We start from the raw sequence: 23,398 nt of genomic DNA on the forward strand, positions 1-23,398 counted from the left end.
TAGCCAAACACAGTTTGTTGGCCAAACGGTAAAAACCCGCCCAGGCCTTCCGCACCCCAGATGGTGCCAGACTCTGGCCCAGAGTGCGAAGCCATTGTCGTTTCAGGGATAAGACAGGCGCTCCGCCTCTTTTCCATTCCCTGGAGGTAGTTTCTCATTTGCTGCATTGCTCCCCCTTGTCGTTCAGTTCATAGCAAAACACCATGAGTGTGTGCGGATCAACACTCTTGGCACTGAGTCTAGTGCTCTCGCTGTTTGGCACCAGCTCAGCCCACTGGGAGGCACTCGCCGCCAGCTCCACCGCGGAATGCTGCGATACATGCATCGGCAAGACGTCGGACGCTGTTTACAGCTACGACCCCGTGGTGTTTGCCCAGTGCACTAACGTGACCGGCGGCGTGTGCTGCTTCGACTGTGGCAGCATGGGCGACCCGTCGTACGGCGACACGATCTCGTACGCAGACGACGGAGTGACGGCCGTTGTCAAGACGGGGACGTACATTTCCTTCACGTGGAGTGGAGTTGAGAACGTCACATACATTTCCCTCAAGACCGGGCAAAAGAAGACCGTGACGCCTACGATTTCCGACTCAAAGGCAACTGTCAAGTCGGACACTTTTCTCATCTGTGCCAAGTCGGCAGGCACCATTTACTTCCGCGGATGGGGCAGTGACAGTTGCCGCGAGGCGTCTCAGGAACACTCGGTCACAGTCGAGGCCAGTGACTCAACCACCAACACTTGCAACGCCGACGACGTGGTGGTCCCCACGGTGTCCCCCGACTCGGGTTCCGTCGCTAACGACGACACCGTGGAGAGCTGCAACGCCCAGCGAGCGACTGTCCAGGTCGTGGACGGTACGCGGACGTGCGTCTGTGTGTCGGATTGGGCCAATCCGCCTGAATGCGACCAGTGGCCCGTGTGGAAATGGCTTGTCACGATTGGAGGTGGTGTTGCCGCCTTGTTTTCCATTATCATTTCCGTTCGTGCGTTCCTCGCTAGTCGTAAGAAGAAACAACAGGCGGAATTTAATGAGAATCTGGCGCAGGGGGGCGCCAAGAGCGACGTCGAGACGCTCCAGGTGACGCCAGAGCACGGGTATGCTGGAAACACCCAAGCCCCCTACAAATACGACCCCGAGGTGGACCGCAACCCCGGAGGCGCACGGAAGGCCGACGACCGCGAATTCACGCTGTGAGAGATTCGTAAAAAATAACGTTAGAGCGATGATGACTCGAGCGAAAACTAGTTAGCTTCCCCCTTCTCACCTTGGACGTGGCTCCTGCTCGGCTGACATTGCTGCGATGTCGATGAGGTGGAAAGGATACTGCTGTAGTGGCCGTGACAAAAACAGCAAGAGAGCCGGCCGAGGTGATCGTATGTGAAATATACCCCCGTTCCTTTTGAGCTCTTGTTGCGATTGACAAAGTGGCGGTACTGACGACGACCAGCGGCAATTTGAAACGATTGACAATGAGAAATGTCTCTCGGACGGGTGTCGTCGAACACTGAGATCTCATCGACTACACGCGTGACAGGTACAGGTATTGGAGTCCAACGTCCAATTTGGACGTAGTGTTCTGCATTCACCTGATACTAAAAGTATTTTCGCCAGCTTTTGTTTTAATTTGCAAGCAACTGCTCCCTAGAGAATTACGAGCCTCACGGCAACTTGCTGTCAGCAAGTGCTGACTCAAAACAGAATGCCGATCTGCGCTCATTTGCGAAACGTGTACAGTACAGTACAGATGTAAGCAAATCTTCGAAACTCTCGACAAGGATTCCTTGCTGCTGGTAGATTTTCGAGATGGAAAAGATCGTTTTTGAAATCGGTTTTCCAGACGAAGCAACGTCCAAAGTTTTACCAGGCACGAAGTGACCGAACAGGCTATTGCGATAGTCACCACCTTCGTATGTAGCGGTCACTATCGTCGTCACGACACACGTCCCGCCTCTTTTATTCTGTGTAGTTTCACATTCGTGCATTCGTGCACTAAAGGAACGAAGCTGCCATTCGCTTCACTTCGCAGTAAAAAGCTTCGTGAGTACAATGGCCCCGCACCGATCGATGATGTTGGCGCTGTATGTAGTCGTGTCGGCCTTAACTCTCGGTGTCACCAAAGGCCACTGGGAGGCAATCGCTGCCAGCTCCACGTCGGAATGTTGCGGCACGTGTATCGGTAAGACGACAAGCGCGGCGTATTCCTACGACCCCGTTATCTTTTCTCAATGTTCGAACGTGACCGGCGGCGTGTGCTGCTTCGACTGCGGTAGTTTGGGCGATCCGACGTACGGAGACACAGTCTCGTACGCTTCCGACGGCGTGACGGCGGTCGTCAAGGCCGGCACGTACATTTCCTTCACTTGGGGTGATGTGGCGAACGTCACGTACATTTCCCTCAAGACCGGGCAGAAGAAGACGGTGACGCCCACTGTTTCCGATGCGTCAGCGACCAAGAAGTCCAATACTTTCCTTATCTGTGCCAAGAGTGCAGGGACGATTTACTTTCGAGGGTGGGGCAGTGATACCTGCCGCGAGGCGTCTCAGGAACACGCGATCACGGTCGAGGCGGGTGACTCCAGTGCTAGCACGTGTGACGCCTCGGAAGCGAGTATTCTAGACACAGAGGCGTCGACTTCCAGCGCTAAAAGCTCTGGTTCCAGCTCGCTTCCAGCGGACGACACGGTGGACAGCTGCAACGCCCAGCGAGCGAGTATTCAGGTGGTCGATGGCACGCAGACTTGTGTCTGTGTTTCGGACTGGACGAACCCGCCAGAGTGCGATCAGTGGCCCGTGTGGAAATGGATCGTCACCATCGGAGGTGGTGTGGCTGCCTTGTTCTCGATCATTATTTCAGTGCGCGCACTTCTGGCAAGTATCAAGAAGAAGAAACAGGATGAAGAAGACAAGGACAACCTGGCCCGGATCACTCCTAAGAGCGACGTCGCGACGCTAGAGGTGACGCCAGATAGTGGCTACCACGGCAACTCGATGATGATCCCTACGGCGTACGACCCGCAGACCGACCGCACTTCTGGTGCTCCTCGGAAGCCTGTCGACAACGAGTTCACACTCTGAGGAAACAAAAGCCCTATCAAAACCAATAAAAGTTTTAAGCGTAACCAGGTCCTGCCGGGTTGACTCGCCCCCTCATAAGTTCTCGTGTGAGTCGCTTTGAATACATGTAGCGACTACGACCAGGTCGAACAACGCGCTCCATGCCATAATCGATGATACCTTTTTGATCATGTCGAGTATTTTTTTTTTACTTTCTTTATTTGTAAGATGTCGGACTGACGACATCTTGTGTGGATTGAAACAATTGGCAGTGCAATCGGCAACAGCGAGCCCAACGATGCCTTGAGCAAGTTGCCTTGAGTCAGTTCGAAAACTTGCAAAAGTCGAACTTAAGTTGCCTTGAGTCAGTTCGAAAACTTGCAAAAGTCGAATTAAAGAAAAAACTAAGGAAATACAGAACTGAATTACTCGTGGCTATCAGAGCGGAGCTCGCATTCGGAACACGACAAACTCCTCATGACCAGGAAGCGAACGAGCTGTAAGACCGACGACATGCACCTCACATGCTTCAATGCAAGCAATCGACTAATTGCAGATTGTGAATATCAGATACTCGAGATTGAAGTGATACATTCCCGAGCACGTTGCCGTCCAAGAATTTGCAGGTCGTCGACTCTCACAGCTCACACATCACGACGTGATGTGTACGTGATTCACGTGCCAAACCTTCGGGAAAGGCAGTCGATAATCTGCCATCACCCTAACAGCCGACACCATCGTCGTTTCGAGACGCCACCTCCGCCTCTTTATATTCCTGTCGTAGTAGTTTTGTGCTCATGAAGCTCGTACACACGACTGCAGCGTTTGTAACTGCGCCCGTGCGTCATTTCTCTACTTGCAACGCAAGCAGCAGGATGAACCGCCGGTCGGCGGTATTTGCGCTCGTTCTTGTCGTCTCGGTAATTGCACTCGATGTGATTCAAGCCAACTTGGCCGCCAGTTCCTCCTCCGAGTGCTGCAACACTTGCATCGGCAAGACCTCGTCCGCCCCCTACAGCTACGACCCCGTTGTCTTCAATGACTGCACCAAGGTAACAGGAGGTGTCTGCTGCTTCGACTGTGGTAGCCTGGGCGACCCAGCCTATGGTGACAGCGTCTCATACGGAGACGACGGCGTGACGGCCGTCGTGAAGGCTGGATCCTACATTTCGTTCACGTGGAGTGGCGTGGAGAACGTCACGTACGTGTCTCTCAAGACCGGCCAGAAGAAAACGGTGACGCCTTCGAGCTCGGATACGGCAGCGGAGAAGAAGTCCGACACGTTCTTGATCTGCGCAAAGGCTGCCGGCACCATTTACTTTCGAGGGTGGGGCAGTGACGCGTGTCGCGAGGCGTCTCCGGAGCACGTGGTGACTGTGGAGGCGGGCGATTCCGGCGACAATACGTGCAATGCGAACGACGTAAAGATACCGACTTCGGCTCCGAGTTCTAGTAAGACTTCGGGCTCCAGCTCGCTCCCTGCGGATGAGACGGTGGACAGCTGTAACGACCAGCGAGCGAGTGTGCAGGTGGTCGATGGCACGCGGACTTGTGTGTGCGTGTCGGACTGGACGAACCCTCCCGAATGTGACCGGTGGCCTGTGTGGAAGTGGCTCGTGACGATCGGCGGTGCTCTTGCGACAGTGTTTTCAATTGCGCTCTCGGTGCGAGCATTCGTGCAGAGTAAAAAGAAGAAACAAGAAGAGGAAGAGAATTATCAGATGAACCTGTCCACGAAGAAACATGAAGAGGACTATAAAGAGAATCTGGCTCCGATGGGAACCAAAAGCGATGTCGGACCGCTGGATTTGACGCCCGAGACTGGGTACCACGGCGCTGCTATGACTCCGTCCAAGGAGGTGCAGCGGACTCCTGGAGGCACGCGGAAACCAGATGAACGCTTATTTTCGCTATGATCAGAGTGTTATAATAAATGAATTTATTGTACCGCGAGGATCGGTGCAACCGGAGGATTGCTCGTTTCCCTCATTCAATGAACCGTCCTGACTTATCAGCTGATATCCGGCTCTGGAAATTGATACAGAAGTACCCCTGAATAAGCGTACGGGGTCGTCTGATTAATTTGCAAAGGGAATTCACGGCGATCTCTTGATCTGTAAAAACCGTCCCCAGCCCATCTAATCGGATATAACAGGGTATACGAAGTACAGGCTACACTTATTCAGGGGGACTTCTGTACTGTAAAACCTGACTTCGCTCAGCGTGACAAATAATTAATCGGACATGTACCGTACCGTACGAATGGGATCTTGTTTAAAACAAATCAACTACTACACAATACGCTTCGTCTTAGAGCAGGACGGCGGCAACGACACTTGCGATGGCAACCATAATCGTTGTAGCAGGCATCATCGTTGGCACCGCCGAGTTCGAGTTCGATGCCGAAGACGTCGAGGATTCTGATCGTAGCGAAGACGCAGTCGATCCACCAGCAGACGAATCACCAACATCCACGGATGACGTTCCAGATGACGAGCTATCCAGAGAAGACGCGGTACTCGGCGAGTTGTCCGTCAGGGATGAGGACGAGGCGTCTGCGCCACTGGTGAAGGAACTTGAAGAATTGTTCGAGTTTGCCCCAGCAGGATCGTTATTTGATCCCGTGGCAGTACCAACGGCACTTGCAGTCGATTCCGTGGTGGCCGACCCCAAGGTATCCGATCCAGTCGGTCCTGCGGTACCATTCGACGTAATGGTAACCATTCCCGATACGTTGGTTGATGCACCAGTCGTTGCTACACCCGACGCGTCAGTGGTAGCTGGTCCGGATGCAGTGGACGTGGTGGCACCCGTTGGAGCCGTTCCTGACGCGTTCGCCGTGGCTGACCCAGTCGGGATACTCGTAGCGGAGCCAGTCGTAGTTGCACCCTCTGCGGGTCCAGACGAAGGCGAACTGGACGAAGTGGCCGAGCCAGGGCAAACCATCGCTTCACCGCTGCACATTTGGCCACTCGAGCAGTCGCTCAACGTGTACTGGCAGCTTGTCGAGCACAGGTGAGCAGTAGCTGACGTGTCCGTGGTGCACGTGCAATTTTGGCCACATTCCGACATGCTGTTACCGTCACCAACGCGGTTGCACAGAGCGTTGCAGTCTTTGGACGTTGAGACTCCGCCATTGACAGTGCAGACGCGACGGGCGCAATTGCCTTGCGTGGACTGAAGGAAGCGCCCAGCTGAGCCCTCGACAGAAATCGCAGCCACCATCAGCAGACTCACAAAAACTGGAATGGAGCGAACCATGATGACAAGGGTTGGTGACGGTCTTGGCTCTGAGAGGGAAGCTGGATGTCAACTCCGATAGGAATTGGAAAGTGAGGAGTGCACTCTTGAAAGTCCCGGGGAGATGAGCGGCAGCGAGAGAGAGGATCGTCTCTCTCGGACGGCCGGGTCTCGTTGTAAGTTCCTCTGAATCTTGTCCTCATTGTGAGCACATGTGGTATCCTATGCCTCTTTGATCAGATAATGAAATATGGCGTCGTACGGTACGAGTCGTACCAGATGTGTTTGATTGTCGTGGTTATCTTCTTTACCATACAAAATAGAAGCACACTGTGGTGCAGTTCCATCTCTAAGCCAATAGAAATGTTCATTGAAGTTGAAGAGAAAGGGCACGATGCACTAAAACGAGCTGCAAAGTTTATTGGGTTGTCGGTATCGCGCCGATTGAGCTGCTGAAACCCAATTCTTACGTTGTTGAAAGCTTAAGAGGGGCCGATGTCTTCTCCCAATGCTATTTCCTCAGGTCTACGAGCGATACCATATGTTGCTCAAAACGACCGGGTTTTGGACTTAAAAAAACCCGTAACTTCTTTTCGTTTGATTCGCAAACATGACCAATCAATGAATTCCAGGTAGGTACGTTGTGTAGCGTTGGTGTAACGGGATACGTAGCCCTAAGTGTACCCTGGTTACATGAAGTGTGACACTTCACACTTCAGGTGTATGACACGTCATTCACCGGGATATTTGGTACAAGGTACCAAGGTCGTTCAAAGCCAACCATTGGGCAAACGACATTGCATTTCTATAGGTAACTTATAGTTTGTATTAAACCCAAACTTAACCTACCTATAAATATACTCAGTATTACGATCTACCTTATTTAGGTCACTTCGCTCCCTTTAATTAAAGAGGGGACCTGTGAACTGCCGTTCACTGAGAGTTTGTATACTCTTGGAAGATAACTTCCTCTAGCGCAAGGTGCTGTGTGACCCCGTCACACTTGGTAGCACTAGTAGTCAATCCACGCCACCGCGGGTAGACTACCTGAACCTGAACGACTCTCAGTTCGAGTCGGTTCGGAAGATGGCAGGCATCTTCGGGATGGAGGCCCTGCAGAGCCTGGTGGTGTTAACACCGGCTGAGCAGCTCGAGCGCGTCAATGCATTCGACGCGTACGAGCAGGGCCTCATCGCGCATGTGCGGGAGAACCTGCAGGCTCCGGCGGCGGAAGCAAATCCGCCTCACCCGAAGCCAATCCGGCTGAAGGTTAAGCCGTATGAAGGGAAGGAAGGCGAGAACCTTCACTTCTGGGTCCGAGAAGTAGAGCTCGCGATGGACGCGGCTCTGATCTCGACCGAGCAACTGCGTGTTGCTTTTGCACTCTCCAACCTTAGCGGCCGTGCTAAGAGTTGGGTGTACACACGGGAAGCAACATCCCCTGGATGTTTCACATCCTGGGCTCAGCTGTGCGAGCAGCTCCGAGCCGCGTTCCTCCCGGCGAACTACGAGTACCGCCAGCGTTCGCGCTTCCTCTCGTGTAAGCAAGGGAGGCGCGACTGCACGAGTATGTGCAAGAGATACGGATGCTCACGGCGTCCCTAGTGGGAAACCTACTCAACGAACACATCAAGATGACTGTGTTCATGGACGGCCTTCGAGTGGGCCCCGCACGCACTCAGCTGTTCCGGGTGCAGTCAAGCACCCTTGAAGAGGCGATTCAAGTGGCTCTTCAAGAAGAGTACAGCCATCGCCAGGCGCGTACGCCGGCCTCAGCGTGGTTTGGGAGTTCCTTGTCGGCTCCCGGTCGAACAAGCCCCAACGGACCAGTTCCCATGGAGCTCGGGTCCGCCGAACAGCGTGACATCCGCTGCTTCGGCTGTGGGAAGATGGGCCACTTCAAGCGCGACTGTCCCGCGGAAAGACTCCGCAGACGGTCCTTCCCCAAGCCCGTCCTCAAGGGTCGCTGGCAGAAGCCAGGATCCCGGGGACAGGGGAACGCCGGGAACCAGTAGGGGCGGGGCGCCCTACTGGGGAAGAACTAAGTCTTCGTGATGGGTGCGCGGGTGGCGCGTACCACGGGGACTTAGCCCCTGAGAGTCTTCGCACTCTCGAATCGGCGAAGAGCAGCGGTGGGTTGCTCGTAGTACACGGATGTGTACGGGGATACGATCACCCCTTTAAAATCTTGATTGACTCTGGGGCGTCGAAGAATTTCGCACGCCGCTAGACGGTTGCTCGTAACAGCAACAAGTTGTCCGATGCTTTGAGAGAAAGCAAGGGCAACGGGACGGTGTCAGTGCGACTGGCCGACGGGAAGGTCGTCACTGTCCCCAACGTCCAAGTGGATCTGGCCGTTAAGTTTGAAGACTTTGACAGCCTCAAACAGCTCACTGTTCTCGATATGGATCCATATGATATTATACTGGGCATGCTCTGGCTTGAGAAGCACGAGCTCTGGATCGACTGGCGAGGCAAGGCAATCGGTGCCAGCCGCCCTGCGCAGTCCGACAGAGCATTGGTGAGTCATGTTCCCACCTCTGTCAGGACCCGGGGCGCCCGCAAGGGCTGCCATGGTACCAAAGCATCCGGCAGATGCTTGGGAGTCGTCGACGGATATGACGACTCCGAGGATGTTTTGCTGGTGGCCGCGCTCAGAAGAGGCGCTGGTCAAGTGGGTAACTTAGGTCCACAGGCGGGTAACTTAGTTCCGCAGACAGCTGCAGCTGTCATGAACACTGAGAACAGCGTGTTCAGAGTGGGTAATAGAGTTCCACTCACGGTCGCCCAGACCATAACCGAAGAGGAAGACGTCGGATACGCTTCCTGTGTGGGTAACACAGTGCCACACGCGGTCGCCCAGACCTTAACTGAAGAGGAAGGCGTCGAACACGCTTCCTGTGTGGGTACCACAGTACCACACGAGGCCACGAGTGCCTCGGATGTCGTAGCGCCGACATCCCTAGACGTGGGCAGCAAAGCCCGACGTCACGGTCGCCGTCGTCAACGACGCCGCCGCCGCCTCAAGTCGGATCCGAACTTCGTTCCGATCGACGTCGCTTCAAGCGACTCGGAGTCCAGGGCCCGGGCTCCTCCGACAAGGCCAGTGGAAGCGTGTTATCACATCTTCGATGACAACACCGGTTTACCCGTCAAGGCATCTGGTGTCCACTTGGAACCGTTGCCAGATGTTGCAGAGATACTGCACCTCGAGGAAATGACGGCTGAGTCTTTCCTGACCAACCTCAAGGCTGGAGAGATTGCTGAGATGGTCCTCACGAGAGCTGAGACCACTCAGGAGGAGCTGAACTCCTCCTCTGTCTTGGACGAGAACGTCCTGGAAGACATGAACAAGCAGCGTCAGACGCGCTTGGATTCTGAGATTCTCAAGAACCCCAAGGATCCGGTGTATCCTTTGGTGACGGAGTATGCGGACGTGGTGAGCAAACACCCACCGACCCAACTCCCACCGGATCGAGGCGTACGGCACGAGATTGCTCTCGTGCCCGGCACAAAGTATTGTGTCACGAGGCAGTGGCCTCTCCCGCGCGAACAGTGCGAGGTCATTCATGCCTTCTTCGCCGCGAAAGCGAAGGCAGGCATGGTGCGGGAGTCGAAATCCCCGCACTCGACGCCGACTTTCTGCGTTCGTAAGCCGAACGGAAAGTAGCGTCTGGTTCATGCTTATAGCAATCTGAACAGCGCAACGGTGCCGGCCCAAACACCAATCCCACGAAAGGATGTGTTGATGAACAGCATGGCCGGGAGCGTACTGTACAGTGCGCTGGATTTGGTAGACGGATACTACCAAATCCTGATGCGAAAGAGTGACATCCCGCTCACCGCGGTAAGCACTTCAAGCGGCATGCTTTGGGAGTGGCCCGTCATGCCGCAGGGCTTGTCTAACGCCCCGGCGACGTTCAATCGCCTGGTGACGCAATTGCTCCGCCTTTTGCGTACCTTCGTACAGACGTACTTCAGGGCTTGTCTAACGCCCCGGCGACGTTCAATCGCCTGGTGACGCAATTGTTCCGCCCTTTGCGTACCTTCGTACAGACGTACTTCGACGACATATTCGTCCATAGCCGTGCCGAGGGAGGCAAGACGACCATGGAGGTGCATCTAGGACACCTCCGTCGAGTGTTGGACGTAATGCGAGCGAACAAGCTCTACGCCAACATCGACAAGTGCGTTTTCGCGTCACCAGAGATTAAAGTTATCGGTTGCTTCGTAAGCAACGTGGGTGTTCGGGCTGACCCAGACAAGGTCAAGGCCATAGCAGCATGGCCGACGCCCCGATCCCAGAAGGATCTTCAAAAGTGGTTGGGCTTGGCCAACTACCTTCACAAGTACAGCGCAGGGTACGCGGGCTTCGCTAAGCCCTTGTCGAGTCTCCTTCAGAAGGACGTCGACTGGCGCTGGGAGCAAGAGCACCAGGATGCTTTTGACAGCATCAAGGCCAGTCTCCAAGAGGCCCCTGTCCTGGCCCTGCCGGACGAGACGAAGCCGTTTAGCGTCGTCTGCGATGCCTCCGATTACGCCATCGGATGTGCATTGCTGCAGGCCGACACGACTGGACACGAACGATTCATCTAGTTCTAGTCCAGGCAGCTCAAAGCCGCCGAGCGGAACTACCCTGTCCATGACAAGGAGCTCCTGGCAATGAAATATGCCCTTGTGAAGTTCCGTGTTCACCTTCTGGGCTCTAGGCCCTTTGTGATCTACACCGACCACGCGTCCTTGAGGACGGCGACTAACTCGCCTCACCTCTTCCAAAGGATGGCGAGGTGGCTGTCCTTCTTCGCAAAATACAACTTCCGCGTCGAAAACAAGCCGGACAAGCTCAACGTGCTTGCGGACGCCCTCTCTCGGCGTCCCGACAATGAGTTGGCTCACATCACGCGGGTGACAACGGATCTATATGACCGAAAACGCATGGTGTATCGGGACGATGAGGCGGTCGCGCCTATCGTCAAGTTCCTTAAGGCCGGAACGAGCGCGAAGTCCGACTGGCTCTCGTCGCGACAGCGCTCACGGCTCCACCGATATGAGTTGAAGGAGGGCCTCCTCTATTATCGGGTGGAGTCCACTGATCCTCCACGGGTGGTCGTACCCAACGACGAGGATCTGAAGTTCGATATCCTCGCGGAGGCGCATGACACGCCCTCCAGCAGTCACTTGGGCCGCGAGAAGACCTTTCTGTCGGTCTCTCAGTCCTTCTGGTGGACCCACATGTACAAGTGGGTCGCCCGGTACGTTAAGGCATGCGAAACATGTCAGCGGGTCAAACCCGCAGGGCACTCTTCGGCTCCACTCAGAGCCTGCCCGTACCGGCTGACTGTTGGAAGTCGATGAGTCTTGACTTCATCTTTGGGCTTCCCGCCGACGGTCACGGCAACACCGGAATTTTGGTGTTCGTGTGTCGGCTGAGCAAGATGGTACATCTTGCTCCAGCTCCCGTCACTGCTACGGGCGAACAAACCGCAAGGTTGTTCGTCGATGGCGTGTTCCGCTATCACGGTCTCCCGGAGACGATTGCCTCGGACCGACACCCGCGGTTCACTGCTGCGTTTTGGAAAACGCTGTTCCCTTCACTGGAAGCTCGTCTGCAGATGTCCACTGCGGACCACCCGCAGACAGACGGTCAAACAGAGCGCGTCAATCGAGTGCTCGAGGACACTCTGCGCAGTGTGTGCGCGGCAGCACCACGTACGTGGTCGACGCAGCTTCCAGTTGTTGAGTTTGCGCTCAACAACGCGGTGCACGCGTCCACGGGGCTCACGCCGTTCTACTTGAACGGCTTCCGCCACCCCAGAGTGCCTCTCACTCTTCGAGGAGACACTGACTCCTCTATTCTAAGTGGGGGAGAGGCTCGGAAAGCCCTTTCCTCCCAGGTCTCGGATGTGAGACCAGTTTCGCTGCGGAAACAGGTGGAACCCTTTATTATTACCAAGCTGAACATTGTCAGCAGGGTCCGCGATGCCATGGCAGCGGCCCAAGATAAACAAAAGGAGTACTCAGACAAACAAGGAAGAGAAAACTTAAGTATATTTGAGGTTGGGGACTTAGTGTTGCTAGACACGAGGAACCTACCTCTTGACACTGTCAGCTCTGTCGGCAGCAACAAGCTGAAGCACCGCTTCATCGGACCTTTTGCAGTCCTGGCCAGACATGGTGCGTCGTACACCATCGACCTTCCAAAGTCAATGACGACGCACCCGACGTTCTATGTCGGACGTCTTAAGCGGTACTTTGACCCGCAGGGGGTTACTGACTCGCAGGCTCCCTTGACCCAGCTCCTCGAAGCGAGGGCCGGTCACAGTCGTCGACGAGGTCGTCGGAGCAGACACTTAAGCCTCGGTCGGGACGGCAAGGCTGCGGTCAAGACCGTACGCCGGAGGGGCTCCATACAAACGAGCCCCGGCGCCATGCGCCGAGTACGCTGAGTACGCCGGGTACGCACCATACGCGTACGTCTGGGAGGGTGCCGCAGGCGGCTCCGGACGTGGCAACAAAGCCTCGATCCGTCGGATCATGCGAAAGGCCTCGTCCAGATCTGTCGAAGAGGCCCGGCGATCCACCCGCAGGTGCAGGCTCGCGACCTCTCGCTCCATCAGGTCCAGGCGGCCCGCAAGACGAGCGAGCTCGCCCTGATTCCCGGCCTGGGCGGCAGCATTCCCGCCAGTCCCAAGTCCAAGTGCAATCTCAAGCACGAGGACACGTTGACGGAGGCGGTCAACCTCAGGGTCCTGCGTCGGACCCGCAGTCGGAGCACTCGGGCGAGAGTGGCTCTCGGGAGGCGCCGAGTACTCGTACTCGTACGAGGGCACCTCCGCCCCTGCTTGACCGGAATGAAGAAGTCCACTTCCACGTGGAGCGAATCCGCCAGGAGCAACGGCGTCGCGGTAAGCGACAGCTCCTCGTAAAGTGGAGGGGTTATGCCCACTCCGAGAGCTCGTGGGAGCCGATTGAACGGCTCCTGATTGACTGCCCGAAGGCTGTCGCAATCTGGGAACAGAAGCGGCGGCAGCTTCACAAGTAGTCCGGGGCTTCTTGCCCGAACGGGGTACGGACGATGAATACATACCGTACCCGCGCTCATCGTGAGCGCTAGAAGCCGCGCGCTTCAGGATGTCCCTTGGCAGCATACGCTTGCTGATCAAGTGGGCAAACCCCACACGAAGATCACGCTGGTCCAGAATGCGGGACAGCAGCTGATCTTCATGGAGTTCTCGTAACTCCGTGGGTGAGTACTTAAGAGTCTCCACTCACGCCCAGAACATGTCCTCACAAGAACTCCACGTGGGACAGTTCTCGGGCATAACCCAGGGGTATCCCCAAAGAGGATAGAGACCACCCCGGGTCTCGGGCTTCTTACGACAAGTCGTGAAGTCCTTAAGGGGAATGCGGTGTGGCGCGAGAAGCACACACCGAGCAGCCTCCAAGTTGTCGACGAACAGCTGTTCTTTCTGAACAAGGACTCGTTCATAGATGCCCCTAGAAGTGTGGCCGCCCACAAGGCCACGAGGAGCGACGAGAAGCTCTAAGAAAAGGTCGGCCCCAGAGCCCTTATCGGGAGATCCAATACCCTCTTGAGTTGATGGCAGCTCCCTGGCTGACGGGTGCCGCCACCGAACCCCCACGCACAAGCTGGGCAGCTTGGAATTTCTCCTGCTGCTGGTCGAGGTCATTCGAGACCTCCCGGGGCTCAACGATAGCACCCTCCTCTTCCTCTTCTTCCTCCTTCTCCTCCTCTTCATCCGAGGAGTCGAAGATACTCCGATAGGAGCGACGAGTCTTCTTCTCCTCGCGGAGTGGAGACTTAGAGGCAGTACACTTCTTTGAGGGCTTGGCGCCTTCAGCTTTAGAGACCTTGGCACGCGCAAGACCCTCGGCAAGCGAGAGACGTTTGCGAGGATTCTCTTCCTCATCGCCACCGGCTTTGGGAGCGCCCTTAGTCTGACGGCCGGACTCTCAGAGCGCACAGAGGTCCTGGGACTGTGATCACCTTGATCACTAGCGAGCGACTGCACGCTGTCATCTTTGTGCTCACTGGGCACTGGGCTGTGCCCTCCCACAGAGCCCGCAGGAGCATCGTGCGTGCTCTCGGACTCGGCATCGTCCTCACTGCCCGAGTTAAACTCACGTTCCACGAACCGAGGGTTCGGACGATTGTCTGAAGATGAGGGCGACGGGCTGCGGCGCTTGCTTGCGCGCTTGTCCACAGCCGCGTCACCCGAGGAACCGATCGCCGCGGAGGCCACCTGAGTAGCCTCCTTGAGTGCAGAGCCTTTGCCGTGAGGCTTAGTGCTCTTGGCCTGCGCCTTACCGGCAGCGGCCTTGGAGCGTGTCTTAGCACCGCTCTTTGCAGTGCCACGAGGCATGATAACCGTCGAATTGGAGACCTAGACGAAGAGCGCACAGGTTGCTGCTCGAGGCTCTAACTGTGAAGTGAGCCTCCGCCGCGCTCGCGCGGCCAAGTCGATGGTTTTCGACTTTGAGAATGAAAGTTTGTGACGAACACCTCTTCATTCTGACAGGTCGGTAAACCGAACCTAAGTGGGGGAGGATGTAACGGGGTACGTAGCCCTAAGTGTACCCTGGTTACATGAAGTGTGACACTTCACACTTCAGGTGTATGACACGTCATTCACCGGGATATTTGGTACAAGGTACCAAGGTCGTTCAAAGCCAACATTGGGCAAACGACATTGCATTTCTATAGGTAACTTATAGTTTGTATTAAATTCAAACTTAACCTACCTATAAATATACTCAGTTTTACAATCTACCTTATTTACGCTCTCTTTAATTAAAGAGGGGACCTGTGAACTGCCGTTCACTGAGAGTTTGTATACTTTCGGAAGATAACTTCCTGTAGCGCAAGGTGCTGTGTGACCCCGTCACAGCTGGTAACATTGTGGTATGATATTCGTGTGGATCAAATATACACCGCAATTTAGACGAAGTTTTCAATATTCATCCGTTTGAACATCCATTCTCCACTTTGTTGTGAATATGCTGGGCCGAAGCGAAGCATGTTTGTCTTTCCTGTAGAGTGGATGATAATGGAAAACACTTCAGCTTTGTTGCATCAGGAAAACGTGATAACCCAACATATATATACTCGAACCTTCATTCTGGTGCATACAGGCAGCCTTCAAGTAAAAGGAGCACCCGTTTTAAAGTTGCGCATTGGGCTTTGCAAACAATCATCACGAACGCAAGACCGACAGTGTGCTGACAGTAATTTTTTTTTTGGATGAGGGCGCATTTTGGGTCACCATAATCAACCCCTAGATTAGTTCGATTGTGTACAGAACGATCGAATCCTCGTTTTTATTTTTGTTAAAAATTAACTAGCTGTGTGGAATACATTATTTAAGTGCACATTTATCAGGTTACACGAATGTTGACCCAGTTGACGACAAATTAATCCTCGTTGGGCTGCCCAATAGCTAGCTTACGCTACCTACCTCCCAGTAATAGCATGTTGATAAATTCAGTAGAGTACGACATGCTACACAGGGTAAAGTAGATTACATTAGTGCGAGGTCTGGTGGGCCAAATCTTTAACAGTAATTGGCCGATTCCGGACACCAGTCTGGAAGCGCGCCATACGGGCCATGCTGGATGTAATCCGACCCGATTATTTATTCCGGATGACAGTGGATAGGTTCAAATTGCAATTCAATGAATTGAAAACAAATCATTGGCTTGCTTTGCAACTATCTTCTCCCCCCTTCATTCTGCTTTTTTCAGCGCGGACCCCTCAAGTGCCGAAGGTCAAGTACAACCCCCCACATCCTCACGCCCCCGTAGATCAGCGGTCGAGCGGGAGACGATATCTCCAGGCCGCTGGTTCGAGCCCAGCCGGGGGCAACTTGTATGTAATGTGCTATGTGCTGTGCTCTGCTGTGTATTTGTGTGTAGGAAAGCGTGCTGCTATGTGTTATGGTTTATTTACTGCTGCCCACAAATGTGACGATGAGGTACATACATCAACAGCAGCGCCGCTTATTTTTGCGCAAGGAATTGGGCGCCAAGTGTCCTGTACGCCTCGGGATGTAACGCGCGCAGCTGGCTCCAACGCTTCCGCAGCGACGTTGCCTTGCGGGCTATATTTTTGTGGTCGAAGGCATGGAGCCTCTCGTTTGCGGCTGCATCCATTTGAATCGCCAATTCCCAGACTGAGAGCTTCCAAGCCTGGTACGCAGTGGGGTCGGCTCGTGACGGTAGCGCAGCAATGCTGAAGGGTTCTAGTAAATTATCATCATTACGCTTACTGCCGCTTTTGCATCTGCGCGTTTGTTATTCTCCATTTTACCTTTCACGGTCTCCCAAATGTTGTTTGCGGACCACTTTAAGGTTTAGGAAGATGCCCGCCAGTGTCGATGCTGTTGCAGGTGCTACAGAGAGTGTGCGTGCGGCTACAGGAGTAGCATTTGCCTCTGTTGGTTGCAGAGCACGTTCAAGGGTGGCAGGAAGCTCGGATGACTCAACCAAGGCATCTTCAACGCGGGCAATACGGTCGTTGATCGCCGTTAGCTGGGCCAAAATGTTCTCCAAGGTCGATGCAATCTGCAAGTCGCCTTCAGTAGCAGTGCGGCTGAGTTGCGCGTGGCTCATGGTGCGCCAACGAGCTGACAAGTGGGAGACCCATTCACGGCAAGTCGCGGTTGTGATCGCGCACCCCGGGAATGCGTTTGTGGCGGCGAGAGCTCGCTTCAGCTCGTACAAGTAGCATGGCACGTACGCTGGAGTAATAGCACTATTTGCTGTACTGTGCCAATGTGAATTAGCAGCGCTGCATACGTAACATTCACGACATCAATAGCGACATTCAGCCGGGCTTAATTTCCGTGGCCACATCAGCATGAACAATATGATGTTCCACAAACACACGGATATCAGATAAAGTACATCCCGGAAAATCATTGGTCTGCACATTTGAACGGAGATTCCGTTCTTCGATAGCACTAGCCATTTTGTCTCGAATTTTAGCAGCTCGCTTGGCTTCAGAGAGATATCCACTGTATCGATCGCATATTAAATTCACATTTGAGAGAAGCAAGGCTGTTGCCTTTGCTAGGAATCCATCAGCAGCACGAGCTTTTCCACTTTTCTTTGTCTGTTAAAAGATTGCAAGGGCTGTTGGTAAAGAGTAGAAGTTTTGCATCGGCCCGTTAGTTGCATTGGATAACAAGTTTTTTGTCTTAGGCGCTACTGCTTAGATCTGTTGATACCAGGAATTCATTGAAAATCTTTACTGCAGCGAGCTCCTGCTCTACCGTGCCAGCAGGCATGTCAAGCCCGCGATGCACCCTCCTCATCTTCTTCGTTACAACTAAAAGGAAAACAAGGAAAGCCGCTTCGTACAAATGCAATTCTCTTCTGCCTATACTCTAGAAACTCCTTTCTGGTACGCACTTATTGGATAAGGATCGTTTTAGCTTGACTTCACTATGGTATCTTACTATTCGACCCGGTAAGATTCAGGAATTAGGCTGGAATAGTTAACCCCTACCCCTATTGATGCATGATTGGTAGAAATGATATCTGGGTATACTCCCATTGGCTATTTAGGGATTACAGCTACAGAAGGGGTTGGGTGTCCGGCACAATAGAGCTTATCCTATAATTTGGTTTTAACCCCCCACCTGGAAAACCTTTTTGCCACCCCTTATAAACCATTTAGATAATGGTTTTGTGAAATCTTGGCACAGTGCTCAGAGTCGCACAATCAAAGAAGCCGACTGCAAAGCGACCAAAATGGTATGTCATTCACCGCCAATCTTTAATAAGCTAAATTTGTGGACAGCAACCAGTGTTCTTCCTGTCTACTCAGGTATCCACGGAAATGACGACGGTTTTGCGACGAGAAAAAGGAACGTCCACTACAGTTCATTGCCCAGGCGGCGTCGACAAGCACGATCAACTACGACTACAGTCGTACTTGCTTCAAACACCCTGCAGGTAAGCACTATTATGCTCTTCCGGAAGGTATTTATGTGCTGATTTTTACATGAGACAGATTGCGAAAGTACTATTGAAGCCTTCTGCTCGAGCTCATCGAACTGGCCTTACTAAATTGTAGTCAAGGCGATCCATAACATCATTAGCAAATAAGCCATCACCGACCCCCTCCGGAAGCCGTTCAGCAAGCGTAGAGCTAGCAGACCTCCAGGGATGCCTAACATAAACCCAAGTATAACTTTTTAAAGATAATAATAATTTTCTTTATACCTTTAAATGAACCAATACCCTCTTGTTTAGGCTTACGTTCATCCGCCTTATCCTCGCAAAACGCGTTATTGATATCAGGGTCATTCCTGCGGCATTTCTCACTATATCCGCATCGATATGCATTTCACGGCGACGGGAGAGCGTCTCCGGATTGGACAACCCTGCCAATAACGCCAACCGGGACCGCTCGAGCTACCTTCCGCCCGATATGGTATTCAAACATTGCCTAGTAGCTGTTGACACTGGACCGTATGCATCAGACCAAAACATTTATAATAACTGGGCATCGTTTAAGCTTTAAGGGCGAAGCGGCTTTGCTTTAGAGGCCCGCACGTCCGCCCCGTTTCTCGCTAATTCATGCGGTTCGGGATCAAATTTAATTACATTGTTGTTTGGCTACACTTTGTGTAGTTGTATTCAAACTTAAATAGCCCTCCCCGTGGCTATGATGTCTTTTCTTATAATATTTCAACCGGTATCACGATTTGACGAATTGATTACTCAAATTCAGCACCTCCTGGTTCAAGTAAGAAAGACGGATCGCTTTTACAAGAGATTAAGAGAAGAACCTCAAATCCTAAGAGCATCACGAGACGCAATGCTCAAGGACAATGCTCAAACCGCTATAGCAAGTGCAGCCCGTTCGTTCAGGAACAGACTACGGAAAAATTCGGAGCAAATAAGCTTATTCTTTATACGTAATAGCGAATGACAGCACAATCAAACTGTCTCGAATATGGAAGCATCGCTTAGACACGATTGTTCTGAAGAATATCCGATCGAAGAACGTATGGCTACAGAATGGAGTCACGTGTTTGGTGCCTCTCATGCTGATAGCAATCAAACTAATACACAGCAAGGAAAACAGTTTATACATGTGCCTTATAATCAGCAACTTTCGCCGAAAGAAGCAGAAGAGCTATTACAGAAACGAAACTTGGATGGCGGTAGAGCATCTAAAGAGCCATAAACGAGGTGGTACAACAAATCTGCCTCATGAGTTTTACAGGGACTTTGTAGCACTTTTAGTTACAGCCTTGAAATTTTTCAACTGCATTTTGAGTGGTGCGAGGGTACCCCAATCCTTGTTGGCAGCCACAGTGATTCCGCTTCGTAAGAGCGGAGATTCGCCGAACGCAATGGACAACCGATCTATTGTATTGTTAAATACAGCGTACAAGCTGTTCGCTCGAATAATCGCAGAATGCCTTCACAAAGTACTACCGAAGCTGAAAAGTGGCTCTCAACAGGTACTTGTTCGCAGGAGAAGTATTAACAAGACAGTAATGATATTGAGAAGTATTGTGGACATGAGCACCAGCGACGAAAAGATGAAATGGAACGATTCAGCTGCAGTACTTTGTCTAGACCTACGAAAAGCATACAATACACTGGATAGCAAATTTGTACAAGCAGATCTTGGAGCTTACAAATTCCTAATTACAACAGCAGCAAAGCACAAGGTTAACCCAGCGCTTTTGCTCACGCCAAGGCCACACGGAGGCCTCGAACTACAACAAACTAATGCAGCGCTACGAACAACCCGAGCCAATTTAGCTGAACGTTGACTAAACGAGGTCAAGACAATTACGCAACAGCATGGCATCAGGCGATGCACACAGGACGGCCAATGACGTCGGAATGCTGTTTCATTCAACCTACAAGTTTAAAAATGGTCAAGCTTTGTAAAAGATAGATTCATGGGAGCCCCAAAACAATAGACCAGAAATTGGGACTAAGTTGTGGTGGGCACACTCAGCAAGCATTATTCCAACTTCAGCGCAGCAGGATGATATCAAACAGCTACTGAGACGGGGGGGGGCTAAACTAAGCGCATGTTTTTGGATATGATGGAATTTACGTCATCAGATGTTAACACGGATCATCTACCAGATTACGTGGTTCCCTTCCTTCAAAACTCAACTTGGCACAATAGTGCGGCGATACTCGACGTTCAAAGAAACCCACATAGACAAAAGGATCCCCTCGCATTACTCTCCCAAAGTCTGAGTGACAGTTTCGCAAATATTGACATAGAGTAGACCCGAAAGGAAATTTGCCGGATTCAGATTTAGCCGCCGATCAAAACAATCATGTACAAAGTATGCCAAAGCGAGCAGATATTCAGATGGTGCCGAAGCTTACTCCTAAGTTTGCCGTGGATCCTCTACACTCTTGCACTCCGATACAAATATTTGCGTCACCTGAAGTAAACGAGGAGCTTTAATGGGAGGCAGTAGGTTCGGAATTCTGGAGAAACAGCTAGTAAACGTGAGCTTGTAATGAGGGGTACTCTCGAAATAATGGGATGAACCTGGTACATTAGTTACGCGGCGGATGTCTTTAGACAAACCAATGACGTTTTGACACGGAGAGCGTGAGAAAAACGGGAGGGGGTAGCCTTCATGGCTCACCCTCAAACTGCGAAATATCAGTAGACCGTCCCTCCATTGGCATAAGCGCTTTACCTCGGAGAAATTGTTAGAAAGCAACGTTACACGGAGATCAAGTGCATGCAGAATCCTAATTACGCGCTGTAATCCAGAAGATTCAAAGCCATAAAAAAACTCAGCATGGCAACAGAAAGCAATATCGCAAACAACAAAACAACTTTGGGAACGAAATGGACTCTTTACGGATTTTCAAAACTGGACAATATATCGGATAACAATTGGAGCTCTCAATCCGTTTCATGAAGGATACCTCTGTCGGCATTGCTGCCACTACGCTGGTAAATCCAACTTGGAGGGGAAGGGGCCGTGCAAGAGCAGGAGCTAGAGTTAACAGGTCGCCAGTGACGGATGTCACTGGGGTAGCCCACCGAGGTGAACCACAACAGGGACCGGCTTAGGGAGAGGACATTTTTAGGCAGCTCGCAACCTCGGGCAGGTCTTTGAGCCCGGCCTCGTGCCTCACGAAACCCGAACATGTAAGATACAAGTGAGCTCGGACCCTTCCTGTGCGGAGGTCAAGCTCGCACCCGCTCTAGGTCTTGTGCTCCACGGCCATGAGGTCAATAAACAGTCCCCTCTGCCCACGTGGTCGCTAGCCACGTTCCCAGCCACCCTATGTCTCGCCAACTCATCATGACTCGCCTCACTTAACTACTAATGCACTACGTTCAATTAGACGTACACGCTCTCCGCTGGCTTCTCGACGCCGGCGAACCTCACTAACGCTCTACGGAAGAGCGCTCGGAAACCTCGTGTGTTGTTGGGTAAGACTGGTCCTCACCGCAGCACCTTACGCGTAGTTATATTTAGCTGCTTGATCTGAACACTTTCCGTCCAAATGGCAACTGAGAGGTGGGTGCGCCAGACCGCTCACCTATTGCTCTAGTTCCTAAGTCCCCGCCGCCTATACTACCGCCTATATCTACAGCTTGGACCTTGTCGAGCGAGAGCTACCCCCTCAAACTTCTCCTCACCTGCTCGTTCTGAATCCAATGTCGCCCCGCCTGGCGATCATACACCTTGCTCGTTCTCCTCTGTGTCTGCTCTCCTCGGGATCTTCCAGCACGTCAGCGTCCCTTCCAGCTTCAACGTGCCTTGATCCCCTCTGGTGGACGCAGCGCCTCTCGCCACGAACACCACACTACTCGTCACCGAACGCTTCGACTGTGCGTCACCTCACTCATCCCCGTCCTTCGTCAGGTCAACCGTTACTACCACGCGGTTCGCCACTGACATGGCGTGCTCTTCACGTGCCCAAAAACACCTATGTCCACAGCCACAATGCAAAAAATGCCCAGAACCCACTTACTCATCAGCTGACGAAACAGTCGACTATATCATTTGGGAGTGTGACAAAGCTCATGGGGCATGAAAACATTGGATGGACCATTGGCTAGCTAATGATACGGTAATTGGTGAAAGATAAGCATTACAATCATTCACAGCTGCAAGCCAACCGCCCGCGACTACCGAATAGTTTCTTGCAAGCGGCCAGCAATGTATACGTAGATGGACACCGCAACATGAAGTCGCTATGAATATATTGTGGATCATATGGTCTACGATAACACCAACGCTGCTATAGAGACTACGCTATCGACATGCCTTCAATAACCTCACTTCCAACATAAAGGGAACAGCGTCCATCATATGCGCAGCAGGAACTTTGCAAGTCATGGCTATTGCCAGTGCGTGGAAAGCGCAACCTGAAAGACGTATACACGGATATTGCTTAGAAACGTATCATGCAGTAATAAAACTTTCAATTCAGGAGGTCACGCACACAGCTTTTTCGAAATAGCGGCTAATGTACCACAAGCAAAGCTTTGTTCAAGGAGGATGATGGCTGGTCTACCGTTTAAATAGAAGGGGAAATAGAGGCTGACCGCAGCAGGATTAGTCGTGTTTCATGCTCAAGTGCTAAGCAACAATTATGGAAATGTCTTATTTAAGCAAGGCGCAGCAGACATAGCTATGAACGAAGAAGCTAGTATCGTTTTCTACACGTAGAAAGCCTGGAGAGACCACCTTCAGTCGAACACAGCTTTCCAGAAGGTACTTGATCAAACACAGAACAACTATACATGTTTTTTTGGGTCCAATGGGTCAAGCCAACACACAATATTCTGCGAGCAGCGAAGATGCTCGCTAGGAGGAAAGAGTCAAAGATATATATCTTATCAAAAGACAGCCGCAACAATGATCCAGTGAGTGTATTCCTAGAGACAGAGGCGAGAAGTCCACGAAGCGGCCCAACCACGGGGGAAACAATCCGAAAGACGACCACTCTGATTGATCGTCTTAGTGCATATGAGGCTTCTATTAAAAAAAATAAACCAAATAGAAGGATACCTTCTATATCTTATTATCGTTTGGCTTGGGGCCTGTCTGCTCGGATGTCAG

The 23,398-nt window shown here is 52.4% G+C and overlaps 3 protein-coding genes and 1 non-coding gene across 4 annotated transcripts; all 4 read left to right on the forward strand.

The window, feature by feature from the left end:
* Positions 1-168: 168 nt before the first annotated feature.
* Positions 169-1,405, forward strand: PITG_06359 (uncharacterized protein; the record flags this gene model as incomplete). Its single annotated transcript, XM_002998447.1, has 1 exon — positions 169-1,405. One exon carries the CDS (start codon positions 204-206, stop codon positions 1,194-1,196), a length of 993 nt encoding a protein of 330 aa, XP_002998493.1.
* A 643-nt stretch (positions 1,406-2,048) lies between these two features.
* Positions 2,049-3,077, forward strand: PITG_06360 (uncharacterized protein; the record flags this gene model as incomplete). The annotated part of the gene is made up of 1 exon (XM_002998448.1): positions 2,049-3,077. The coding sequence occupies one exon, from the start codon at positions 2,049-2,051 to the stop codon at positions 3,075-3,077; it is 1,029 nt and encodes a 342-aa protein (XP_002998494.1).
* Positions 3,078-3,931: 854 nt separating this feature from the next.
* On the forward strand, positions 3,932-4,972 carry PITG_06361 (uncharacterized protein; the record flags this gene model as incomplete). Its single annotated transcript, XM_002998449.1, has 1 exon — positions 3,932-4,972. The coding sequence occupies one exon, from the start codon at positions 3,932-3,934 to the stop codon at positions 4,970-4,972; it is 1,041 nt and encodes a 346-aa protein (XP_002998495.1).
* An 11,136-nt stretch (positions 4,973-16,108) lies between these two features.
* Positions 16,109-16,178, forward strand: PITG_26422. The gene has a single exon. It is a non-coding gene; the product is annotated as a tRNA-Ile (tRNA).
* Positions 16,179-23,398: the final 7,220 nt, after the last annotated feature.

Source organism: Phytophthora infestans, genomic scaffold (genome assembly GCF_000142945.1).
Source record: "Phytophthora infestans T30-4 supercont1.8 genomic scaffold, whole genome shotgun sequence".
NCBI classification, from domain to species: domain Eukaryota; phylum Oomycota; class Peronosporomycetes; order Peronosporales; family Peronosporaceae; genus Phytophthora; species Phytophthora infestans.